The sequence below is a fragment of the Perissodus microlepis genome, chromosome 20 (genome assembly GCF_051167445.1).
Source record: "Perissodus microlepis isolate ML-2025 ecotype Zambia chromosome 20, ASM5116744v1, whole genome shotgun sequence".
NCBI lineage: Eukaryota > Metazoa > Chordata > Actinopteri > Cichliformes > Cichlidae > Perissodus > Perissodus microlepis.
The window spans coordinates 7,206,555-7,227,807 of record NC_140480.1 but is presented as its reverse complement, the minus strand read 5'-3'; the positions used below and the strand labels follow the sequence as shown (position 1 = coordinate 7,227,807).

The window sequence follows — 21,253 nt, the reverse complement described above, 5'->3', positions numbered from 1 at the left end:
AGCTCATATAGATGGTTCCTGTGTTTCTGCAGACAGGCCATATTTTATGATACTAAAACAGCCTAACTCCAAAGTAGTTGTATTTTCAGTGTTAATTACAGGTTTCTGACATTCAATGTGCTGTCTCGACATATTGCTGCATTACCCTGGCCTGTAATGCCACTTTAAGCTGAAGCTTAATCATCCCTTAATCAATAATCTCTCTTCCCCAAATGGTTTCATATGGCTTTCCAAGCAGTACAGTCATTCCTTGGATGAGAGCCAACGACTATTTGTGATGTATATGATAACAAAGTTATTCCTCGATCCTCTGTTCAGATGTGACGCCTCACCTTGGGCCTTGGTGATGCTGAGGCTGTGGGTACCACTTTAAAGAGGCGGATGCAGACCACGCCCTTCCTCGGATTACAGATAGGAGGCGCTGTGGCGACCAAAGGAGGGCGATCAAGCAGCAGCTTTACCTCACTGCCCTTCCAGCAGCATCTCACCTTCAACCGGCCAGACGCACACCCACCGCCGCCCCTGCACGGGAAAGGACGAAACAACACAAAAGGAACCGACAAGCGAGAAACAAACCAGCAGGGGCAATCGATTCGCTTCAGAGCTCATTGTTTTAATGATGTAGGGGGTTGTTTTGCGCCTTGACATCCAATTTAGCTTGGCCGCCTCACTGCGACACGAAAACACCGTCCAGCTGCGCATAAATTTATTATCGTCTCTCTGAGCCGGTAAGGGTAAGAAATAGGCCGACCTATCCGCCATCCTCAGAGCCGCCTCGATATAAAAGGACCGGATCCTGCGCGCATCACTCAGAGCTTATTCAGACGCACAGATCAGGCCCAAGATCTAATCGCCTCCAGCGTCAGCAGCATCTTTCCTCTCAGCAGAAAGCAGCATCCTCCACCTTGAATCTGCGCAATGGCCGATGCCCCAGCGGAATGCAACATAAAAGTGCTGTGTCGCTTTCGTCCTCTAAATCAGTCGGAGATTTTACGTGGGGACCAGTTCCTACCCAAATTCCAAGGAGATGACACCGTCGTCGTCGGGGTGAGTAAAAAGAAGCCGCTTTGTTGTGCAGGAAGGCCCTCCATCAATAAATCATCAGCCCGGCCCATCTGTTTGGGTTGTAGATCAGCAGGAAAACACAATATTCAGGGGAGGAACGGGGACCCCCCCCCCCCCCCTTTTTTTTACCCTTAAATTGTCCTTTCACCTAGCATAACAAGTACACATGGCTTTTATGTAGCTAATATTGATAAAATGCGCACTCTGGCCTCCTACATCAGCTGACTGAGGACTGCACCGTGCAGCTTATGAATGACACACATCAGGCCCATCATCATGCTTACTTTAGTTTACCATCATTAAACATTTTATGGTACACTTATAAAGAGACATAGATGGTTACATGACATGTTCCAAACTGTATATGACATACACATTTAAGTTATTTTCCTATATAGTTATTTTCCTGCATGGGAGATATAAGAGCCCTTAATTTATAAACTGTTACCTATATATAAATGAAGGGAAATAAATGTAAAGTATTGCCCAGGATCATCTTTGCTTTTCATTTTATTTATTGATTTAAAATGTTTCTATTCTTATTTTTTATCATTTTTTCTTTTGCTGTGCCGAAGTAGAAAACGTGGCCTGTTTATATGCAAAACACAAGACTGAATTGATTTCTGTTGTGTTTATTACTCAGCAGATGCTCGAAGCAGTAGATGTTTCAGCTTAGAAGACAGATGAAGGGTTGTTGGGTGGAACCAAACCTGAACAAGCCGCATATCTCTCATTTGCTGTTTTTAATTGTTTTTTATTGAGGTTAAACAAACAAAAAATATGTCCTAAAATTATTTTTTATAGCCAACAATGTCAACTTATTACAGTGCCTGCAACAACACTGCTGAATGTCTAATGAAAATTACATAGTTTAAAGAAACCACTGGAAACTAGAAAGTTAATGCACCATTAACTGTCTGCCATATTCAGTATACGAGACGCTGACTTCAAAGAAATATTTGTGCTTTTTCAATGTATTTATGTAGTTTTAGTATTTTAATTAAAGTACAAATGACGTATCTAATATGCAGAGGGAGGAATCATGTTGAAATCTTGTCTACCAGTAATGGAAATATCTCATCCTGACCTTCCTCTCTCCCCTCAGCATGATGCTGTACAGTAGAGCCAGAAACTGATCCCTCTAATTGCCCATAGAGATGATCAATAATCATCCAGTGAGCTCAGGCATCTCTGACTAACCTGCTTTATCTCCTTTCTGGCTCCACCTTTTTTGTGCCTCCCATTCTGGCTTTATCAACTATCTCATCCCGCTTTGGTGTTTTTCTCTCAGTCTTTTGTCATTACTGTCTCAATGCTCATCTCCATTTGTCCTCCCATCTCCATTTTTATGCCTCTTTGTGTGCCTCCTTCATCCCTCCCAACCTCCCTCATCCTGGGACTGAATTGTCTCTCTGTTCAATCATGCTGGCGTGGGGGTGGTCTGCAGATGAGTCAATTTGTTAATGACATTTTCTACAGCTCATGTTCTGGCAGCATCATTCTGCGTTGCTTTGTGGACTCTGCCTCAGATGGGATGGTGACATTCAGGGTTTTATTAGCCTGGTTTCTGCAGCCGTGCCTGTCTGGGCTGAGTCACTCGTCAGTGTCTCACACAATGACTGTGGATTTTAGGAGGAACCGATCTATCATGAGGACAATGTTTAAAAAATACAAAATACAGACTCAATTTTAGACTTATATAAACAGGATATGAGCTTCATTTGGATGATTTTTGTCCCTTGTTTTTTTTACATTGTGTCCAGCTACCTGTTCATCATTAGATTTTTTGCTTGCATTTATTTAATACCTTTATAATAAGCCATAAGATATGCTCCTGTTTTCTGATTCAGAGTGTGATGAATCTCTGTTGCTGGGCAGCAAACTCTGAGCATTTATCACTTTCGGCAATTAAACTGGAATTATTAACTAGAGTTTTGTTCCATTTAGCAGGTCAATGCTGAGGCTGGAGGCGAAACAGCTAGCCTTGGTCTGTTCAAACATTAAACTGTCAACTGTAATCGCCAGCTGTTAAGAACTTTGCTGTATCCAACCAAGAATTAATTTAGTACTTAACCCACTTAGAAGTTTTCATATTTACATTTTAGTTTTCGTATGTGGTACAATATACAGCATGATGCTAGAAATAAAGCATTTCAGTACGCCCAGCCAGTAATATGAAGATGCTACATCAAGGATGAAATATGTCTCTGACTATTTTACTCTGTGGTACAAAACATCCACCAAGAGGCATTTTTACACAACTGCATTTCAGACTCTGTTTCACCTTTGATTTACACACGTACACCTACAGGACCTGATCGGCCAATGGAAACCCACGAAGCTCCTGGCACACAGTTTTGTGCTGATATTAATGACTCAGTAACTGCTCCAAACCTCCAGAGTGTTGGAGACTTTTAAGCACTATGCACCTCAGCACTCGGTGACTCTGTTCTCTAATTTGTATGTGAGTAATTTAGAACATTCCTTCACAGATGTGGCCCAGTTATAGTATGGATAATGTCATGGAAAAAGCAACTCTTATTAAAGTTTTTATGTTTTAATGCACCATCATTCTTCCTTAATGCTTGGTCGGGAACAAAGGATGCATTCATTTGAACCATTAGTTGTACTTCAGTAGGATTTTATGACCTGTTTGTTCTTGTTCCTTGTCTATGCAGGGAAAGTCCTATGTGTTTGATCGGGTGTTTCCAACCAACACCACCCAGGAGCAAGTCTACAACACCTGTGCCAAGCAGATCGTGAAAGGTATGGATGAGCTGCTAAATAAATTACAATTCTTCAAATTAATGAACGCATGTTGCGTAACCTCATTTTCTTGTTTTTTCTTGTTTATAGATGTGCTGTGTGGATACAATGGCACTATCTTCGCATATGGACAAACCTCCTCCGGGAAGACTCACACTATGGAGGTAAATTTTCTTTTAATGTTCATTTTTTTGAGCGTTGGGCTATTATGCTGATTCTTTGTTACATATCCATTTTTCCTCTTATGGATGGTGATTTACCAGAGAATTTATGGAAATTTAAAGGCATTATTATAATGAAGGAAATATATCAAACTAGATTTTACTGTGTGGCTGTGTCTCACATGTAATTACATGCACAATTTCCTGTTGTAGGGCAAGCTGCACGACCATCACCAGATGGGTATCATTCCTCGCATCGCCGAGGACATTTTCAATCACATCTTTGCCATGGATGAAAACCTTGAATTCCACATCAAGGTGTCACATTTGTTACATGCGTTGATGTCTTATCTTGTATTATGTTTATGTTTTTGTTTCACTGTGCTAAGCTTTGTTTGGACATGCCTTCTTTTAATAAGTAATTTTCTGCAGGCGTGAAAACCCACTTCAAACAATAATTCACTTAAAGGTTTTTTTTTTCCATATGAGGAAACTTTTTTTTCTTCTCCAACAGGTTTCCTACTTTGAGATCTATATGGATAAAATCCGTGATCTCCTGGACGGTTAGTATTAGAATAAATAACTCACGTCAATTTATTTTGATTTACCACTGTGATTAACCAGTTCAGCATTTTTCGTTTGCTCTAAAATATCCTCCAAAAAAGTCATTGATTTTCCTTTATTTACTTTTTAGTGACAAAGACCAACCTGTCTGTTCATGAGGATAAGAACAGGGTGCCATATGTGAAGGTAGGTGTCCTACCTGAATATCTGTTCATCGGCTGCATCAGGTAAATGATAATATGCTTGTCTCCTATTCCTCTCCTCTCCTGTCCTTAGGGATGCACTGAGCGCTTCGTTTCAAGCCCTGATGAAGTTATGGATGTGATTGATGAGGGCAAAAATAACCGCCACGTTGCTGTGACTAGTGAGTCTTTATCTTTGCGTTACAGATGAGTAGTACAGTCCTGACTGATGTTTTCCCCCCATAATTTTTATATATAATACTGTAACAAAAAGACAAATCTGAATGTTTACTCTGTAACGTTTCTGATTTCTTACTGCTCCGTACCAGAATACCAGTTCTAGTTTCTCACTGTTGCTAATATTAGCTCTCAGGACTTGTTAGTGATGCATGAGATGGCAGCTGAGTTCATGTGGCCTGTTAATGTGTTATGTAATCAGTATGTTATTGTGCATTATCACAAAAAGCCTCACTCATTTTCGCAGAAATGAGGTTCTGTTATATGCATTTCATAATGTGATGCAATTGTGAGAGATGAAGTGGTTTGTATGACAATAACAAATTGGGAAAGAAAATTTTTATTTTAATAAAGTCATAACAAGCATCAGGAGCTGCTGCACTTTGCTCCTCCTGTAAATTTAATTGGTTTTCTTTGATTAGTGCTATTAAACTACCAAAACACCGGAAGCATAACTTGACCTCTTCTATAATTCTAGTACTTTGTATCGACCTGAGTGCTGCTGACTCACACCTGTGTTGTCGGGTAATAAAAATGTAAGCAACTGATATGTCCAACATACAGATTTTACAGGTGAAGCTGATTATTTAGTCTCATGGCGTAAAACCTCACTGCAGTATATAATAAAAATAGCTAAAAATAACAGCTGAGCTTACTGCCACTAAGCCCTGAGATTTATTACATTAAAATTTCTGCAGGATTGTAAGTATGTCTTAAATATTTAGCAGTATAGATTTTTACTGAGCAAGTTTAAAATTTATTCTGGTCAGAGATATTTAAAAAATAATAAAGAAACCCTGCTGATAAATATCGCTCCAAAAAATCACAACTGTGTGTGTGTGCGTGTGTGTGTGTGGTGTGTGCGTTTTGCTTTTCTGTGGGTTGTGTGCTGACTCAGAGCTGAACTCCACTGCAGACTAAAAAAAAAGAATGAGGTCAGGTCTGCTTTGGGATTCTGTGTCAAACAAAAAACATCAGCACTGCTTCACACTTATAAATCTCAGCCTGCACAGATCTCCGCCATTCAGAGTTAATGCATTTTGTGCCTCAGTGTGTGTGTGTGTGTGTGTTAGTACACACAAAGTCTTTCTGTGAAATCTTTTGAAAATGGGCTTTTCTACAAAGTGATTGAAATGGATTTTTAAGTTACCGCCTACTGCAGATCGTCTGTAGTTCAGAAATAAAGCAGTACCTTTGTATGTTGATCCATTAGTTTGCTGTAAATGTGAAAAAATCTGGGAGACAGCGTGGACTAAAAAAGCAGCCTTCTTGTCTTGTTAAAATGGAATACTTGAAGTTTAGAAGTGATCATTTCCAACTTTTCAGGAGAACATTTGCCAACATTTTTCCAATCTTAGTGGGTTTTTTTTAAAACAGAGAATATCAGTTAAACCGATATTATAAAGTTAATTGAGCTGTACTCTGGTCAAAAACACTTTATCTAGTGATGTGGAAGAATACAAATTCGTTCACATTTTAATCTGCTGTTCTGTCTTTTTTTAATGGCTTGTAATTCATTTTAACATTCCTCCTTCCTAGTGTGTGCCTTTAATTAACTGCAGTCAGCCTTCTTGTAAATAGTAATTTGATGATCTCAGCATGTAGGTAGTGTAGCAAGAATATGAAAATAGGTCAGAGTAAAAAGTCCCATTCAGCATAAAATAAATTAAATATGCCATGTGATAAAACAAATGAAAAAAAGGGTAAAAAAAAAACAGACTTTCTATCATCTAACTGAAAAAATTCAGTTAGATGATAATTCCTGTAAAAACAGTAATATAAAAGGTCTGTGTATGCAGTTATCACAGATTGCAAACATGGTAAAATATTCCAGAAATCTAATTCACTCATTTTCAATGCTAATACAGAGGTAAGCATCTTGGGCCACTTTATAGAGCCCTGAGACGTCCAAAGCTTCTGGAAAGTCAATAAAGCTGAAGGCTGTTTGTTGGGGTGATAATGTAGTAAATGGACTTAAAAACCTCCATGAAAAAACAAATCAATAGTCTGATGCAGAACAAAAAGTTGTGCTGCCCTGCTCTATAAGCCTTTTCTCATCCTTTGTTTCAAAATGCAAAGTCTCTCCATTCAAACAGTTTAAATCATTTTAAGCTGCCAATATAAAAACAGGGAGTACATGTCAAAAAGCTAGTTTCTTGCTTTTTCCATAGTATCGGCGGCTTCAGTCATCCATCCTTTGAGCTGATCTGTGAGCAGTCTCTTAGCAGACAGGCTAATAAAACACTGTCTGACCCGACACACACACTTTCCACTGACCTGCAGCTTGCGCTCTGTCAGAAGAGTTCCTCCACTCAAACAAAAAGTGACAAAAACTTGTTTTTTCCTCATTTTTTAAATCTTATCTATGTAGCATCCTCAAGCAGCTTAATAACAGCAGTACATAGACAGTACAAGTTAAAATAGTGTGTGGACTTTCTATTGTTGTTTATTATTGGTTGTTTGAGGGAGAGATAATCAGCAAATTTCCTTATGAGGCACTTTAAATGGAAAGAATGTAGACATCAGTCATAGCAAAATATAGTGTGTCCACTAGTCTTAAAGGGTAAAAATTATCATTTATAACAATTTGTCCTGTAAAACAGCCTGGATGGAAACAGCAGTGGACAGGACTTACTATAGCCTGTGATGCTGAGCACCACAGTGTTGTCTGCTTCCTGTCGATGGCTGCTGACTCACTGTGCTGCAGAACGGTGTGCTGATAACAGTTTGATGGGCCGACACTTGGCACTGCGCTGAGCTCATGCCCTCAGATATCATCTGCAGAGAAACCTGAACTCTGTCTGAGAGGCGAGAAGCTTTTAGATCAATGCTGTTTGATGCCTGTTCTCTGTGAAATGCTGATACCGCTGTCCTGTAGTGATGGCTGGTCTGGTTGACAAAATGTGAAAGATTTAAGATCCACCCCTGAATTACTCTTTATTGATTGGTTATTTAAAAAATAAAAAGATGAGCCCTAGAGAATGAAATGCATTGAAATGCCTGAAGCGAAGTCAGCCTGAGAAGACAATATACAAGTTTAGTATACAGTATACAAAATTACCAGAACTTTTTAGCCCATTGTTTGTAAATTCGGGCTATATTAGTTATCACCAACAAATTCTTGACTCAGCAGTCAGTGATGAGCTTGGGTTCTGGGTCATGCTTGGTTTTGACAAGGTAGATTTTAAATAACTGTTCATTCTTAGTCCTGCAGTGTTACTGATGGGTTCCTTTGGGGTGACTTTAGTGGCACTCAGTTGTCTAAAGTGGGGTTTATATCATAGTAGCCATCGTGTAAAACACAAACGTATTATTCCTTGACTGAGTTGCTGTGTTATAATAACATATAGCACATAATACACAATTTTTCTTGGTACAAAGACAACTTTTGAACAAAATGTTGGATAAAAATCTAGAAGCCACATTTTTTAAATTCATGTTGTTGGTTGTTAAAGCATGATTAGGACTGAAGTGTAATAGTCTTCCATCAGCAGAAAGGATGATTCACAGTATTGTAGTTATTAAATAGATAAGAAATCAATTCTAGGACCTTTGTTTATTCCATTTTCTGCATTTCTACTTAATAGACTCAGTTAGTTGTAGTTAGTGTAGTTTGGTTAACTGTTGATTCTCAGTTGGTCGTAGTTGTGAGTGTGACTGGTTGGCTGTCTGTCTGTGTTAGGCTCTAGCCCTCCTGTGACTCTGAATTGGATAAGCGGAAGAAAATGGATGTTTCTCTGAATGTTGTGTTGTCGTTGTTTGTGTAGACATGAATGAGCACAGCTCTCGTAGCCACAGCATCTTCCTGATCAACATCAAGCAGGAGCACGTGGAGACGGAGCAGAAGCTGTGTGGAAAACTGTACCTGGTGGATCTGGCTGGCAGTGAGAAGGTATGAAAGACTCAGTGTAAATGAAGCTGCTTGTAATGACTAATGTGTGATTATTTTACATTATTCTTTGTTTACATTGCAGTTTTAGGTAGTAAGTAAGCCTGTTTTTCCATCACATTCTCCGTTCTTTGATTTCATTCGCTCCCTGTTTTTCTTTAATCCAGGTCAGTAAGACCGGAGCTGCAGGTGCCGTCCTGGATGAGGCTAAAAACATCAACAAGTCTCTCTCGGCTCTCGGAAATGTCATCTCTGCATTGGCTGAGGGCACGGTGAGCTATTTTCACTCTTTCCACTATCTCCATGGGACGGTGTGCCTCAAAAATAACAGTTTGTGATTTACAGTAAAGGATTTGTATTTTTAAGCTGGGCTCCTGCTCCTTTGACTTGGATGTTAAACTTTTTTAGGAAGATAGAAGAACGGTTTATACTTCCGGCTTCGATTTGTGTTTAAGGAGTCAATTAAACTGAAATTTAAATACAGAGAAGAATAATTAGGTTTTCCACCAGTGAACCTTATTTTTATTCTAGAATTTAGTGACTTTAAATAAACTGAAACATGTGTAATTCACTCTCTACATTATAAAGTGTTTTGTTTACCTCATTTCTAACACACATGGACACCAACTGTCTGCCTGTTGACCTGCTCAGTACCCACACTCATGATTTTTCTCTTTCATTCCTGCCAGCTCACCAGATTTGGCCATGAAATGCCAAAACTATGCCTGCTAATTTTCAGAGTAGTTGGATATGGCACAACCAATCTGGCACGTTAAAAAGCAGTTCCAGTCCTGGTTAAGAATCCAAAAGCTGAGGGGCAATGTTTGCTGAATTTATGCTGATGAATTTTTGCACGATTAAAATTAAATCAAGAAGCAAAAGTAAATGAAGCAGTGTTCTGGCAGTTCTTTTGCTTTATGTTGCTCGGTTTTCTCTTGATCTTTTTCTCTTTTCTTCTAATCACTCTCTCTCATCATCCCTACTCTGTCCTGTAGAAAACTCACGTGCCGTACCGTGACAGCAAAATGACCCGCATCCTGCAGGACTCCCTCGGCGGTAACTGTCGTACCACCATGTTCATCTGCTGCTCTCCCTCCAGCTACAACGATACTGAGACCAAGTCAACTCTGATGTTTGGACAACGGTAGATGCCTCTGTGGATTTAAATCACACGTTATGTTAGATGTTTATTTCTAAACCAGTAAAATGTGTTTTGCTTCTTCACATGCAGACATATTTTTTAGCATAAAGTAGTGTAGTTATACAACATTAACCCTTCAAAAGCAGCGCTGGAAAACATGATTTCAGCAACATGTTGTCATCTTAACCTACTTGATATGATATTCATGCTTGACTTCAAATGTAGATTTACACATGACAGTTAAATAGTCCAGTCTCAGGTTCAGCAAGGAGTAGATGGACAGATAAAATAACAGGTAAATATGATAATTTAACTCCTAAAATAGCAGGTAAACTAGGAAATGTGTTTATACTGTGTTTATGTGTTGTCACATTTTTCAGCAGGGAAGATTATCCTTTAAAATCAGGACAACAAACTATTTTGAGCATGACCTAAAAAACCAATACAGTCTCAGATACCTACTGATGTGGCTCTTGTACGTTTGTTTTTATTCCACAAAGCCAAGGAAGGATCTGAAGACCAAATTATTACCTGATATTTTAAAAAAATGTGAAGCATTATTTGCTTTTTGTGACTGTTAAGTTTCATGTTACCTTGGGGTCATATTACAACTGTAAAGCTGAGTTTTTGGACAGTTTTTGGACTCAGTAGGACTGTTGAACATAACATAATCAGCCCTTTCTCTCTCACAGTGCCAAGACCATCAGGAACACCGCCTCAATCAACCTGGAGCTGACAGCAGAGCAGTGGAAGAGGAAGTATGAGAAGGAGAAGGAGAAGAACAAGACCCTGAAGGAGACCATTCAGAAGCTGGAGTCGGAGCTCAACCGCTGGAGAAACGGTCAGAACAAATATAGGTGTTGGTGGGTGACGGGTGGGGTGTGGGGGTGTGTGTGTGGGGAGGGGACTTCAAGGCTGCGTACCTCCAACTCTTCTGTGCTGACATTACAAACTAAAGTGCAACATTGTAATGTGTCTTCTTTGTTCACTTTTTCCTACCATTTAGGAGAAGATGTGCCCGAGACTGAGAGGACTACATCGGAAATAGTGACCCGTATCGAGTCTGTGGAGGAGCGTCCCATTTTGGACAATGACACCTCCTCCATTGTGGTTCGCATTTCTGAGGAGGAGCGGCAGAAGTATGAGGAGGAGATCCGCAAGCTGTATAAGCAGCTGGATGATAAGGTTCTTGCATACATTCCTCACACTGTGCCTTCAGTCTGTTGCTCTTAGCTGTTTTGCACGGTAAAAACAATGGTGTACGTTTTATAATTGAAACAAAATGTTTTCGGGGTCCTGTTCACTTCCATTTAATGTTTAATTATTGATTTATATATTGGAGACATCCAAGTGACAGAGTATGGACTTTTTGTGTTTATGATACCATCCTGTGTGTGCAGGATGATGAGATCAACCTTCAGTGCCAGCTGGTGGAGAAACTGAAGCAGCAGATGCTGGACCAGGATGAGGTGAGATCACACAAACTCAGTCACACAAACATATCCACACTGTATGAGCGCGCATGCTGTGAGTGTGAGGATACTTGTTAATTCTAAAATTTAAGCTTTAAGCAGCTTGTTTTCTTTCTAAGATCTTACCTTAATGCCCACATTTGCCTCTATCTTCCTTGTTATCTCCTATTCTTTTTATTACCTCCCATTCTTCAGCTTCTGGCCTCATCCAGGGGTGACGGGGACAAAGTCCAGGCTGAACTCGGCAGGCTGCAGGTGGAGAGCGACTGCGCCAAGGCTGAGGTGAAGGAGGTGCTGCAAGCTCTGGAGGAACTGGCCATCAACTATGACCAGAAGAGCCAGGAAGTGGAGGAGAAGGGCCTGCAAAACCAGCTGCTGGCTGAGCAACTGTCCCAGAAAATGGTAAATGTTTGGAGTGAGACAGATTTACTGAGACAAACAGAACGGTATTTGAATTCAGAGACAGGAGGTGGACCAGAAGGATCCGCTTGCTTCCTCGTTGCACTGCAGAGACAAGCACCTGTTGTAGTAGCACCGCGAGGGGAAAACACTGCAGGAGTTGTATAGGAGTCAAAAATTGTTTGATTTCTAAATCTAAAAGATTTTGAACAGTGAAATAATTTTTGTAATTATTCTCTGTACATCACCATAGTAGATGTAAAATTAAATAACCTAGTTGGCATTAAAGTGCAGACTTTCAACTTCAATGCCAAGAGTTTAAAAAAACTAACAGTACCCCCTTTTCAAAGCCTAGTCCCTCATTATTCACTTTTCTGATGAAATATATGGCGCTGATTCCAAGTGTTGAATTACATTTTATAGCTTTTCACTGGAACTCTCAATACGAGGTCCCGAGAGCTTTTAGTGCAAGTAAAGAAGGCCATAATTAGGCTGAAAACCCATAAAATTAACCATCAGTTAAAGTATGAAGGAGCGAAACAAGCTTGTGATTCAGGCCACATCATATTCTCTCTGAGGCCAATGCTATGACTGCCAGTGGAACCAGGTCACTAGTGTTTATTGATCATGTGACTGCTGATATCTGTAGCAGAATGAATCCAAAAGTCTGCAGGACTATACTCTCTGGTGATTGGACAGCCTTTCACAATACAAATGGATAATGACCCGAAGCTGCAGCTGAAGGTGAAGCTGCAGTAAAGACCTGACAGAGCATCTCAGGGAAGGAAACACAGCATTTGGTGATTGGCTGGAAATGATTTTCATCCAATTATTAAAAACAATACTTTGGTTTAAAATGATTTTAGTTTGTCCAATTACTTCTGAGCCTCTGAAAGTGGGGGACTGGATAAAAATGGCTGTAATTCCTAAAAAGTAAATGCAATGCTTTTGTTGAACTAGGTAAATTTAAGCTGAAAGCCTGCACTTCAATCACATCCTGATAATAATAACATTGAGTCATTGTCCAAGTATTTATGGACCTTAATGTATCTCACACTAAACGGTAGGCAGCACCACAGCAATACGATAAGTTTAGAGCTCTGTGGTCTTGAGTATGACTCATTAGTATTCCTCAGTAAATCTTAATCTTAATCTTGACTTTCTCCCAAAGTTTTTCAGCCAGTTTGCAGATTTTTCATTTGTGTATTTTTAATGAAGGTCCAGATGCAATTAAAATGTTTTCTGACAAAGGCTTTAGTTCTCCTTAGGTGCTCATCTTCTTTTATTTTACAGGCCAGTCTGATGGAGCTGGAGGCAGAGCTGTCTCGTATGCAGGAGGTGAGCGGTCAGCAGCGCAAACGCATAGCTGAGGTCCTCAACGGGCTGATGAGGGACCTCAGCGAGTTCAGCTCCATCGTGGGTAATGGGGAGATAAAGCTGGTGAGCACGATCACAGAGGTTTCATTTAGAGTATCAAGCACCGATGGAGAAATTCTTGTTAACAAAAAAAATATTGCTTTCATTTTCACACTTAGCCAGTGGAGATCAGTGGTGCAATCGAGGAGGAGTTCACTGTGGCCCGCCTCTACATCAGCAAGATCAAGTCGGAGGTGAAGAGCATGGTGAAGCGTTGCCGTCAGCTGGAGAACATGCAGCTGGAGTGCCACCGCAAGATGGAAGAGACTGGAAGGGAGCTTTCCTCCTGCCAGCTCCTTATCTCTCAGGTAAGAGATAGGCTATGATGAGGCATCACAAAATAGAGTGAAACTGATGATTTATGAGAACATATGTGGGCGTGAGATAAAAAGAAACAGACAGAATGTAGAAAATAATATATCTAAGATATCTCTTCTTGTTAGCAGAAATTGAGTTATTACGTCTCTGATGTCCTGGGGTGGGGCGACGCTTGTCTTTTTACAGCATGAGGCAAAGATCCGCTCTCTGACAGAGTACATGCAGAGTGTGGAGCAGAAGAAGAGACAGCTGGAGGAGAGCCACGACTCCCTGAGTGAGGAGCTGGCCAAGCTGCAAGACCAGGGTAACACAGAAACACACACACACACAGAAAATCATGGTGTAAAAATATTAATATGTGACTAAAACCTTTGCTGAAATTGCTCATACTGGTTCAATTTGTTATTTTATGCTTCTATAAGATAACTCCCTGCTTGAGGAGAAGGATGGAGAGAAGGGTGAGACTGAGGATGGAAATGTGAAGGTAAGAAGCCTCCTTAGGAAAGAATTTAATGCAGAGCACTGAGTACATTTCTGACATTGGGTCCAGTACACATTCAAAGTGCGTATTATTCCAGTCTGACCTGGTATTTTGGGGCTTTTAGTGGGATCTATTATGGTGACCGCGCTCACTGTGCTTAACAGAGACTTTTTGCTCATTTTCAGTTTTTAATGCAAAGGTGATTGAAGTAAATATTGCACTCTCAGAACAGATGTGTTACTTTTTGTCCTTAATCATCAGCATATCTAGTTAAGGGCAATGATGTCCCAATTGAAGACAGCAGCACAATAATGACAATATAACACATGTTGTTTGTCAGTGGTCTCATTTCTTTCTTTCTTTCTTTCTTTCTTTCTTTCTTTCTTTCTTTCTTTCTTTCTTTCTTTCTGTCTTTTATTTAAACCATATTTAGGGCACAGTTTAACACAACATGTGTGAATGACACAAACAGTGTGTGCAGGATTTTAACACATTCTTTTTGAAAGTGTGAGATTTTATAGGTCAGCATCTTTAAAGAGGCGCTCTTCCTTTTTTGGTTTTCCTTTTCCAGAAAGCTCTTCGTCATCAGGGAGAGTCCCACCGTGGTCTCCACCACAAGCAGCTGGCCCGCCTGCGGGATGAGATCAATGAGAAGCAGAGGATTATTGATGATATCACTGAGTCTGTAGTCATCTTTATTTGTTTTACATACATGTTTTTTATTTCTTATTCCTTACATGCTAACGCTGTTAAAGATGACAGTATATTAAAAATACACAGAAATTTGCTGTTATATTTAAAACAATTCAGTTTGGTGTGTATTGATGAAGTATTTTAATGCTGTTTCCTGTTTGTCTTGCTGTCTCTGAACATGTGTTGTTTTTTTTTCTTGTTTGTGTTTTTATACCTCATGCATGCAGTCGTAACTCCAAACTGGAACTGGAGCTGGCTCAGATCCGCACTGACTTCGAACGCCTGAAGAGCCAGGACAGTACCAAGAGCGAACGCCTGGAGGAGCTCTCGTAAGTGTTCAGGGGTCATTTTGTTCTCAGATTCCTATAAAGTGCACTCAAAACGATACATTAATATGATATATTATGATAAAGATAAGACATATTCTTATCTTTAATGATGCTTCTGCTTTTTCTGTCAGATTCCTGCACGAGCGCCATGAGCAGACCAAACAGGACTTGAAGGGTCTGGAGGAGACTGTCGTGAGTAAAACAGACTATCACTACCTCTCTGCTTCATATTGCACATCATCCACAGATGTCTACCTATCTAACCTCCTCTCCATCTGTCTGTCATCCAGGCCCGCGAACTCCAGACCCTCCACAACTTGCGCAAGCTGTTCGTTCAAGACCTCACGTCGCGAGTTAAAAAAGTAAGGCATCGAGTCATAAATGAAAGGAATTCTTTTTTTAAAAACACGCTAAGAGGGTTTTAAGAGGTCTGTGACCTTAATATTGCCTGCTAAACCTGAGTAGGAAAAACAATAGCATCCTTAATCCCTCTAATCCTCTTCAATATTTGATATGTTGCATGAAGAAATGTCCTTTCTGGGTAAAACTAGACACAAGCATTTAGTCAAACAATCAATATTGGGTGTCGCCATACGGAATGAACTGTTCATGTTTTTGGTCAGATCTTGTAAAATTTTTTGACTAAAGTTTGTACTGATTAAAAAAAATTCTTAAGCTTTTAAAAAAGCAGAACAGCTGGGACAAAAGGCCTGAAGAGAGCTGAGATCAGACAGCTTCAAACCCAATTTTAAGCTCTTCTTTTAGTAGTAGATTAACTAAAATTTAAATGAAAAACTTCTGTGAGCCTGCCTTAACCCCTGCAGGTATTACAGCCATTTGGGACAAAATAAAATCTCACCCTTTGTCTCCGTTTTTTGTCTTCCTCTGCAGAGTTCCGAAATGGAACCTGATGATAGCGGGGGGTCTTGCACCCAGAAGCAGAAGATTTCCTTTCTTGAGAATAACTTGGACCAGCTTACAAAGGTTCACAAACAGGTGAATGACCCAGAAATGAGAGCAGTTACAAGTTTTACTGATGCAAACCTGCGCTGCAGACGGGCTTGGATTAAATCTCAGTTGCGGTTGTGGTGGTTTGATTCTTAGCCACAAAGCAGTTTTGGAGGATAATTAAAATGCTGCACAAGCTGCACATTCTTGTACAAAAACTTAATGCATATAGCATAGAATGCGATTTTGAATACACAGAACTGTATTTTGTCCAAAAGGCACAGTTTGTGAATGAATTAATCAGACTGAAAATTCTCTCCAGCTGGTTCGTGACAATGCAGATCTGCGCTGTGAGCTTCCAAAGCTGGAGAAACGTCTTCGGTCTACTGCTGAGAGAGTTAAGGCCCTGGAGACTGCACTGAGGGATGCCAAAGAGGGCGCCATGATGGACCGCCGTCGCTACCAGCAGGAGGTTGACCGCATCAAAGATGCAATGAGGGCAAAGAATGCCATGAGGCGTCCCCATGCAGCACAGATCGGTACTGCACTTCTTGATGCTTAATTCTGCAGCCCAGTGACCCAGTTTCCTTGCAGCTGTACCCTGTCTTACATCGCTTTTTCATCCCGACAGCTAAGCCAGTGAGACCAAAACAGCTGACCGTTTGCTCTCCCACCAACCCGTTCTACGCCTACATCCGTGCTACTGAACACGCCAACACCTACAGCAATGCCCTCTTCCAGAGTAACGTGACACCACAGCAGTCCACCAGTGTCAGCTGCAATCCCAACTCTGTCCAGAACAACACGTGAGTTTAAATCAGTTTTCTTCATCTTTTCCAGGCAGATAGTAGATAGTAAACACACATTATTATGATTGATTTTTAAGGTCACTGAGAATCTACATTGATCTTAAAAATGAAGCATCCTGTTTTGTTCAAGTTTGCTGCTGAATGTGAGGCCAAATGTATAATTGTGCATCTCTATGGTTTCTTCTGTGGGGTTTTCCACAGAGTTTCCACAGCACTGGGCTACAGAGCAGGAAGATATAATGGGGACATACTGGAATCCTACCCACTCAACATTGACAACGGTAAGTACAATCTAAATGTGTGTGTGTGCGTGTTTGCACGCACCTACTATGGCACTTCTGGTAGTTGTGCTTTAACACAATACAAATATTGTCAGCAGCTCAGTTTTTCTTATTTTTAATGCTACTGCAAACAAACTGATAAAACTATGTCTTGTTTCCAACAGGTAACAGCATCAGTGAAGCCAGAGACATTAATGATAACAGGTGAGGACATCAGTCGCAGTTTCTCTTGTTAGTTTGGCTGATTTACTTAATTTTATTAAATGTGTGTGCAGTTTGAGTGCAATCCATTTACTTAACCACTTATCGAGTACAGGATGGCTAGTGTGCATCCCAGCTTTACACTGGGCCAGAATCACAAATTAACTTAATGTGGATTTTTGTGGATTGTTGGAGGAACCAGTTGGAGTGATAAATGGTACATAAGGATGATATATATTTGATTATGCAGTGTTGTTTTTGTGTATCTGCGTTAACAGGAGTGAAGTTCACTGTGGCAGCGAGGTGGATGATTCAAACAGGCACTACATGATTCAGCAGGAGACTGCTGCAAGTTAATACCTTGGTAACTAACAAAGTCTACTGAGTCATAAAGACAATTTTCTGCGGACACTCGCTGACACTTCATTCTCAAATCCCCTACCTTAACAGTCATAACTCAAAGCCTCATCAGTATACTGTATTTTTGAGGGATTATGATAAAATAATCCTAAAAAGAGGAAGAAATGTCAGCATATGGCCTCCTTGCTACAACTGCACCTGCTTCCTAACTAGTCCACCACTGTAGACAGGGTAAAACCTGAGTATCATAGCTGAGAAAATCAGTCTACAAGTTTATGTTACTGTTTGTATAATAGGTTGCAAATGCACAATAGATGATAATCATATTGATCTAATGTGTTCAAACAAACACAACAAATGTGCTTTAATGGCAAAAATTCCTAAAAGTTAGTTCCTAATCATCAGTAGAGCTTTGAATTGACTTCTGTTTCTCTGAACTCTAACTTCCTGTTACTGTCTCTTTGCAGAAGATGACCAAACACTGTACCCGTCCACCGGACCCTCCCCTCCCATTTGCATGCAGCCTGGCCCCCTCAACCCTGCACTGCATCACCGATAATGATGACAACCAAGATCTGTAGCCCTGTAGTCTTCTAATTAGTTGAAGCCCTTTCCTGCTCCAATGGTGAACACTTGCCCTCAGGTTTGGGGTCCGGTCCTTTTCAGTTCAATCAGGATTAAATCCGATATTTTTAATCAAGGAACGCCCCCAGCCAATCAATTTTTCAACACATGCCACTGATGCTGATCACCTCTCGGGGTGGTTGAACTGAAACGGGGCTGACCCCATATCTGATCAGTTAGTACACACATGTTGTAAATAATAGTGCCGTATACTCCAGTAGAGGTTTTTGACCAGCAACTGTTTGTGTGAATGCACAGCCTTCCCCACTCCCTGCACACATCTTCTTAAGGGCATCATATGGATGACATACTGTAGGCAGACATGACCTTTTTCTCTGTCATAAATAAGAGTATAGTATGCAACACCAGCTTGTAACAGAAGACTCACACACTGCATGCATGTCACTTAGCGGGTTAGCTTTCCAATCTTTGCCTGTGTCATGAGTCCATTCGGGGAGCTGGTATGCTGCGAGTCAAGTCTGATCGACTTCGACAGATGTCAGAAAGAGAGAGCGGGTTTCCATTAATCCTGATTGTGGTTTCAGAGCTTTAGGTTATCTTTTGATATCAAAATCTGAGTCCAAGACTTTTTTTTGATGTTGTCGTTGTGTTTTAAACACATTATATTGCAAAAATGATACCTGGATCCTTTCTTTTAAGGTAAGAGATGAGTAGAGAAAAAATACGTGAGGGGAAACCCAGCTCAATCAAACCGTCTGTAGTGAGAAATCCTTTTGTAAATGCTTGGATACAATGAGGTTGGAGTCTTTTGATGCACTTTTTCATTCTGGATAATGATGCCCACGTTCCATTTAATGTGGCCCCTTCCCCACGTCAAACTTTATGAGTCTTCTAACCAAGCCTTAATATGAATTGACTTCTCATGATCAAACTCACACACATTCTCTGCAAACATTTGTAACTACTACCTCTAGAGCTGCTTATTATATAAACTTATAACTTTATGATAAGATATCATCCTTGCAAATGCAGAATGAGGACGGATCTTAGAGTTTCTACAGAAAGTTGCAACTTTAGAAAACCCCACCTGTGAGTAGATTGAAATGTCTGATCAGAGCTGTCGTTATCTCTTCCATAAGTTCATTCATGCCCATTTTCTGTCTCCATCTTGTCACAGGATCAGAGCTGGGCTAAAATAGGGGCTCGCAAAAATCATTTAAATTAAGATGCTGTTTACATCTTCTAATTTAAAGTTCTACAGGCCTTGTTTGAATTCGGATCTCTAAACGTGATGTGAAAACATATCAACATTTGGTAAATCCATGGATTCTATTTAGTGGTTCATTTTTGTTTCAAAAGTCCAGCGGTTGGGGAGGTTTTGCAGGTGAGTCTCCAGCTGAGCAGCCACCAGTCTGGAGCACTTTGACAGGTTGTGCTGTTAGTCTTCTGTGAGAAATCCTGACCAGCCAATCAGGATGGAAGAAAGCAGCGTTGCTTTGGCGTGTAACGGACAAGTGGATGTTTTTGCATGAAGGTGAATCGCTGAATAAAACCAGTAAAAACTGAAAATGTTAGTTTGATTTTATGCTTTTAGCAGAATAAAAGGGATTCAAGTGAATCTGTGTCACATTTTACAGGGTAATTAATCCTACATTTAATTTTAATTTATTTATGGTTTTTTTTGTTTTGTTTTTTTAATATAACCAGATTTGTTCCCAATGTAAAATATCCAAGCAGGCGTGTTCTCATTTATGCGATCCCTAATCTTTCTCATGTATGTGATCATTCGTGACAGCACCGCTCAGCCTGATGCTTTTACCGGCATTAACAACATCTCAGGGCTTCACATTCCCAATCATAGCTATCATGGTCCAGCCCCATTGTCTTCCTCCTAACCCTAGACTTAAAACTATATGACTGCTGATAAACAATCAGATCCGTTTGTCCTAGTGAAAGCTAAGCAAAGGAAGGGGATTAAAAGATAAATCTTACTCTAACATAACAGAATTGTACATACAACATCTCTTTTCTCACACATTACATTCAAAATGTAATAATCTCCTGGTCAGACCCTACTGTGGACCCTCTATTGGACATCATGTTTTAAGTGTAATAAATCAGAATTTAGAGGGGAGTGTGTACTATATTGTTACCTGTTATCTGATTTGAACATATCTAAATACATGTGCTATATATTGTTAATCCTGTAAGTACAATAGCGTGCAGATGACATAGTAAGATGCAAAAGAAATGCGCACGCTCTTTGTTCAGACAAATGTTTGTTTTATTTATTTCTGTATGCCTATAGTGTAGCGTCAACATGAATATGTGAAGAATCACCAGGCAAAAATCTCTGTATATATCGACTCATCACTATGCTATATTGTATGTGTTGTAGTAAAAAGTTCAATAAACTTGTAGAAAGGAGTGTGTCGGAGCGAGTCATTTGGGTCTGGGAAGCGTGTGAGGCAGTCCCACACTGACAGACGAAAATGGCGCCACCTAGTGGATGGAAACGGATCTTTAAAGGGGAATGAAAAGCAACTTTTTTTTCATTGTTCTGTGTGAAAACTGAGATGGGTTGATGTGACTTTGAGTTGTTTGTACAATGTCTGACCTGAAGAGGAAATGAAGTCACTGTGGAAGGATCCTCTGCCAAAAACAATGATATGAAAATGACGTTTGGAAGTTGGAAAAAAGTGGAGAAGCACTGATATCCTCTCACACCAAAACCATGCTCAGTGGAGTCATGGTAAAGTCAGTATAGATCAATTCGCTAACGACTGTATTGTCGTTTAGATGATATTCTCCGTATGAACCCGGCTTCACACACATTTGTCAAATTCTGTTCAAGTGATGGAAGCTCACTCTGCAGAGAAACTTCCTTTGTGGACTCCTATAATAAGCTGCTGTTCATCTTTCCCACGAGAAAGGAAGCAGTGATGTAAACAGCAGT

General features: G+C 40.1%; 1 protein-coding gene across 3 annotated transcripts; it reads left to right on the top strand.

The window, feature by feature from the left end:
• Positions 1-411: 411 nt before the first annotated feature.
• kif5aa (kinesin family member 5A, a) lies at positions 412-20,724 on the top strand. 3 transcript variants are annotated; one of them, XM_084916245.1, is made up of 29 exons: positions 413-1,047; positions 3,744-3,831; positions 3,922-3,995; positions 4,206-4,310; positions 4,507-4,555; positions 4,687-4,742; positions 4,833-4,920; positions 8,743-8,867; positions 9,032-9,136; positions 9,860-10,008; positions 10,698-10,846; positions 11,012-11,190; positions 11,406-11,474; positions 11,673-11,879; positions 13,170-13,316; positions 13,412-13,600; positions 13,797-13,914; positions 14,033-14,094; positions 14,663-14,772; positions 15,012-15,113; positions 15,245-15,305; positions 15,404-15,475; positions 16,005-16,109; positions 16,384-16,600; positions 16,693-16,867; positions 17,072-17,151; positions 17,316-17,355; positions 17,631-17,716; positions 18,180-20,724. In XM_084916245.1, the coding sequence occupies exons 1-28, from the start codon at positions 919-921 to the stop codon at positions 17,707-17,709; spliced, it is 3,129 nt and encodes a 1,042-aa protein (XP_084772371.1). In that variant the 5' UTR covers positions 413-918; the 3' UTR covers positions 17,710-17,716; positions 18,180-20,724. The 3 variants fall into 3 exon arrangements, with proteins under 3 accessions (XP_084772369.1, XP_084772370.1, XP_084772371.1); XM_084916243.1 differs by having other exon boundaries at positions 412-1,047; positions 10,698-11,190; XM_084916244.1 differs by having other exon boundaries at positions 412-1,047; positions 3,744-3,995.
• The last annotated feature ends 529 nt before the right edge of the window (positions 20,725-21,253 follow it).

What these genes read in the sequence shown, in the direction of transcription:
- kif5aa (XM_084916243.1), top strand. Translation starts at nt 919, where the DNA reads ATGGCCGATGCCCCAGCGGAATGCAACATAAAAGTGCTGTGTCGCTTT. An exon ending in GTAATGGGGAGATAAAGCTG is followed by an intron (nt 13,317 to 13,411) that starts GTGAGCACGATC and finishes TTTCACACTTAG; the next exon opens with CCAGTGGAGATCAGTGGTGC. An exon ending in GCCAGCTCCTTATCTCTCAG is followed by an intron (nt 13,601 to 13,796) that starts GTAAGAGATAGG and finishes GTCTTTTTACAG; the next exon opens with CATGAGGCAAAGATCCGCTC.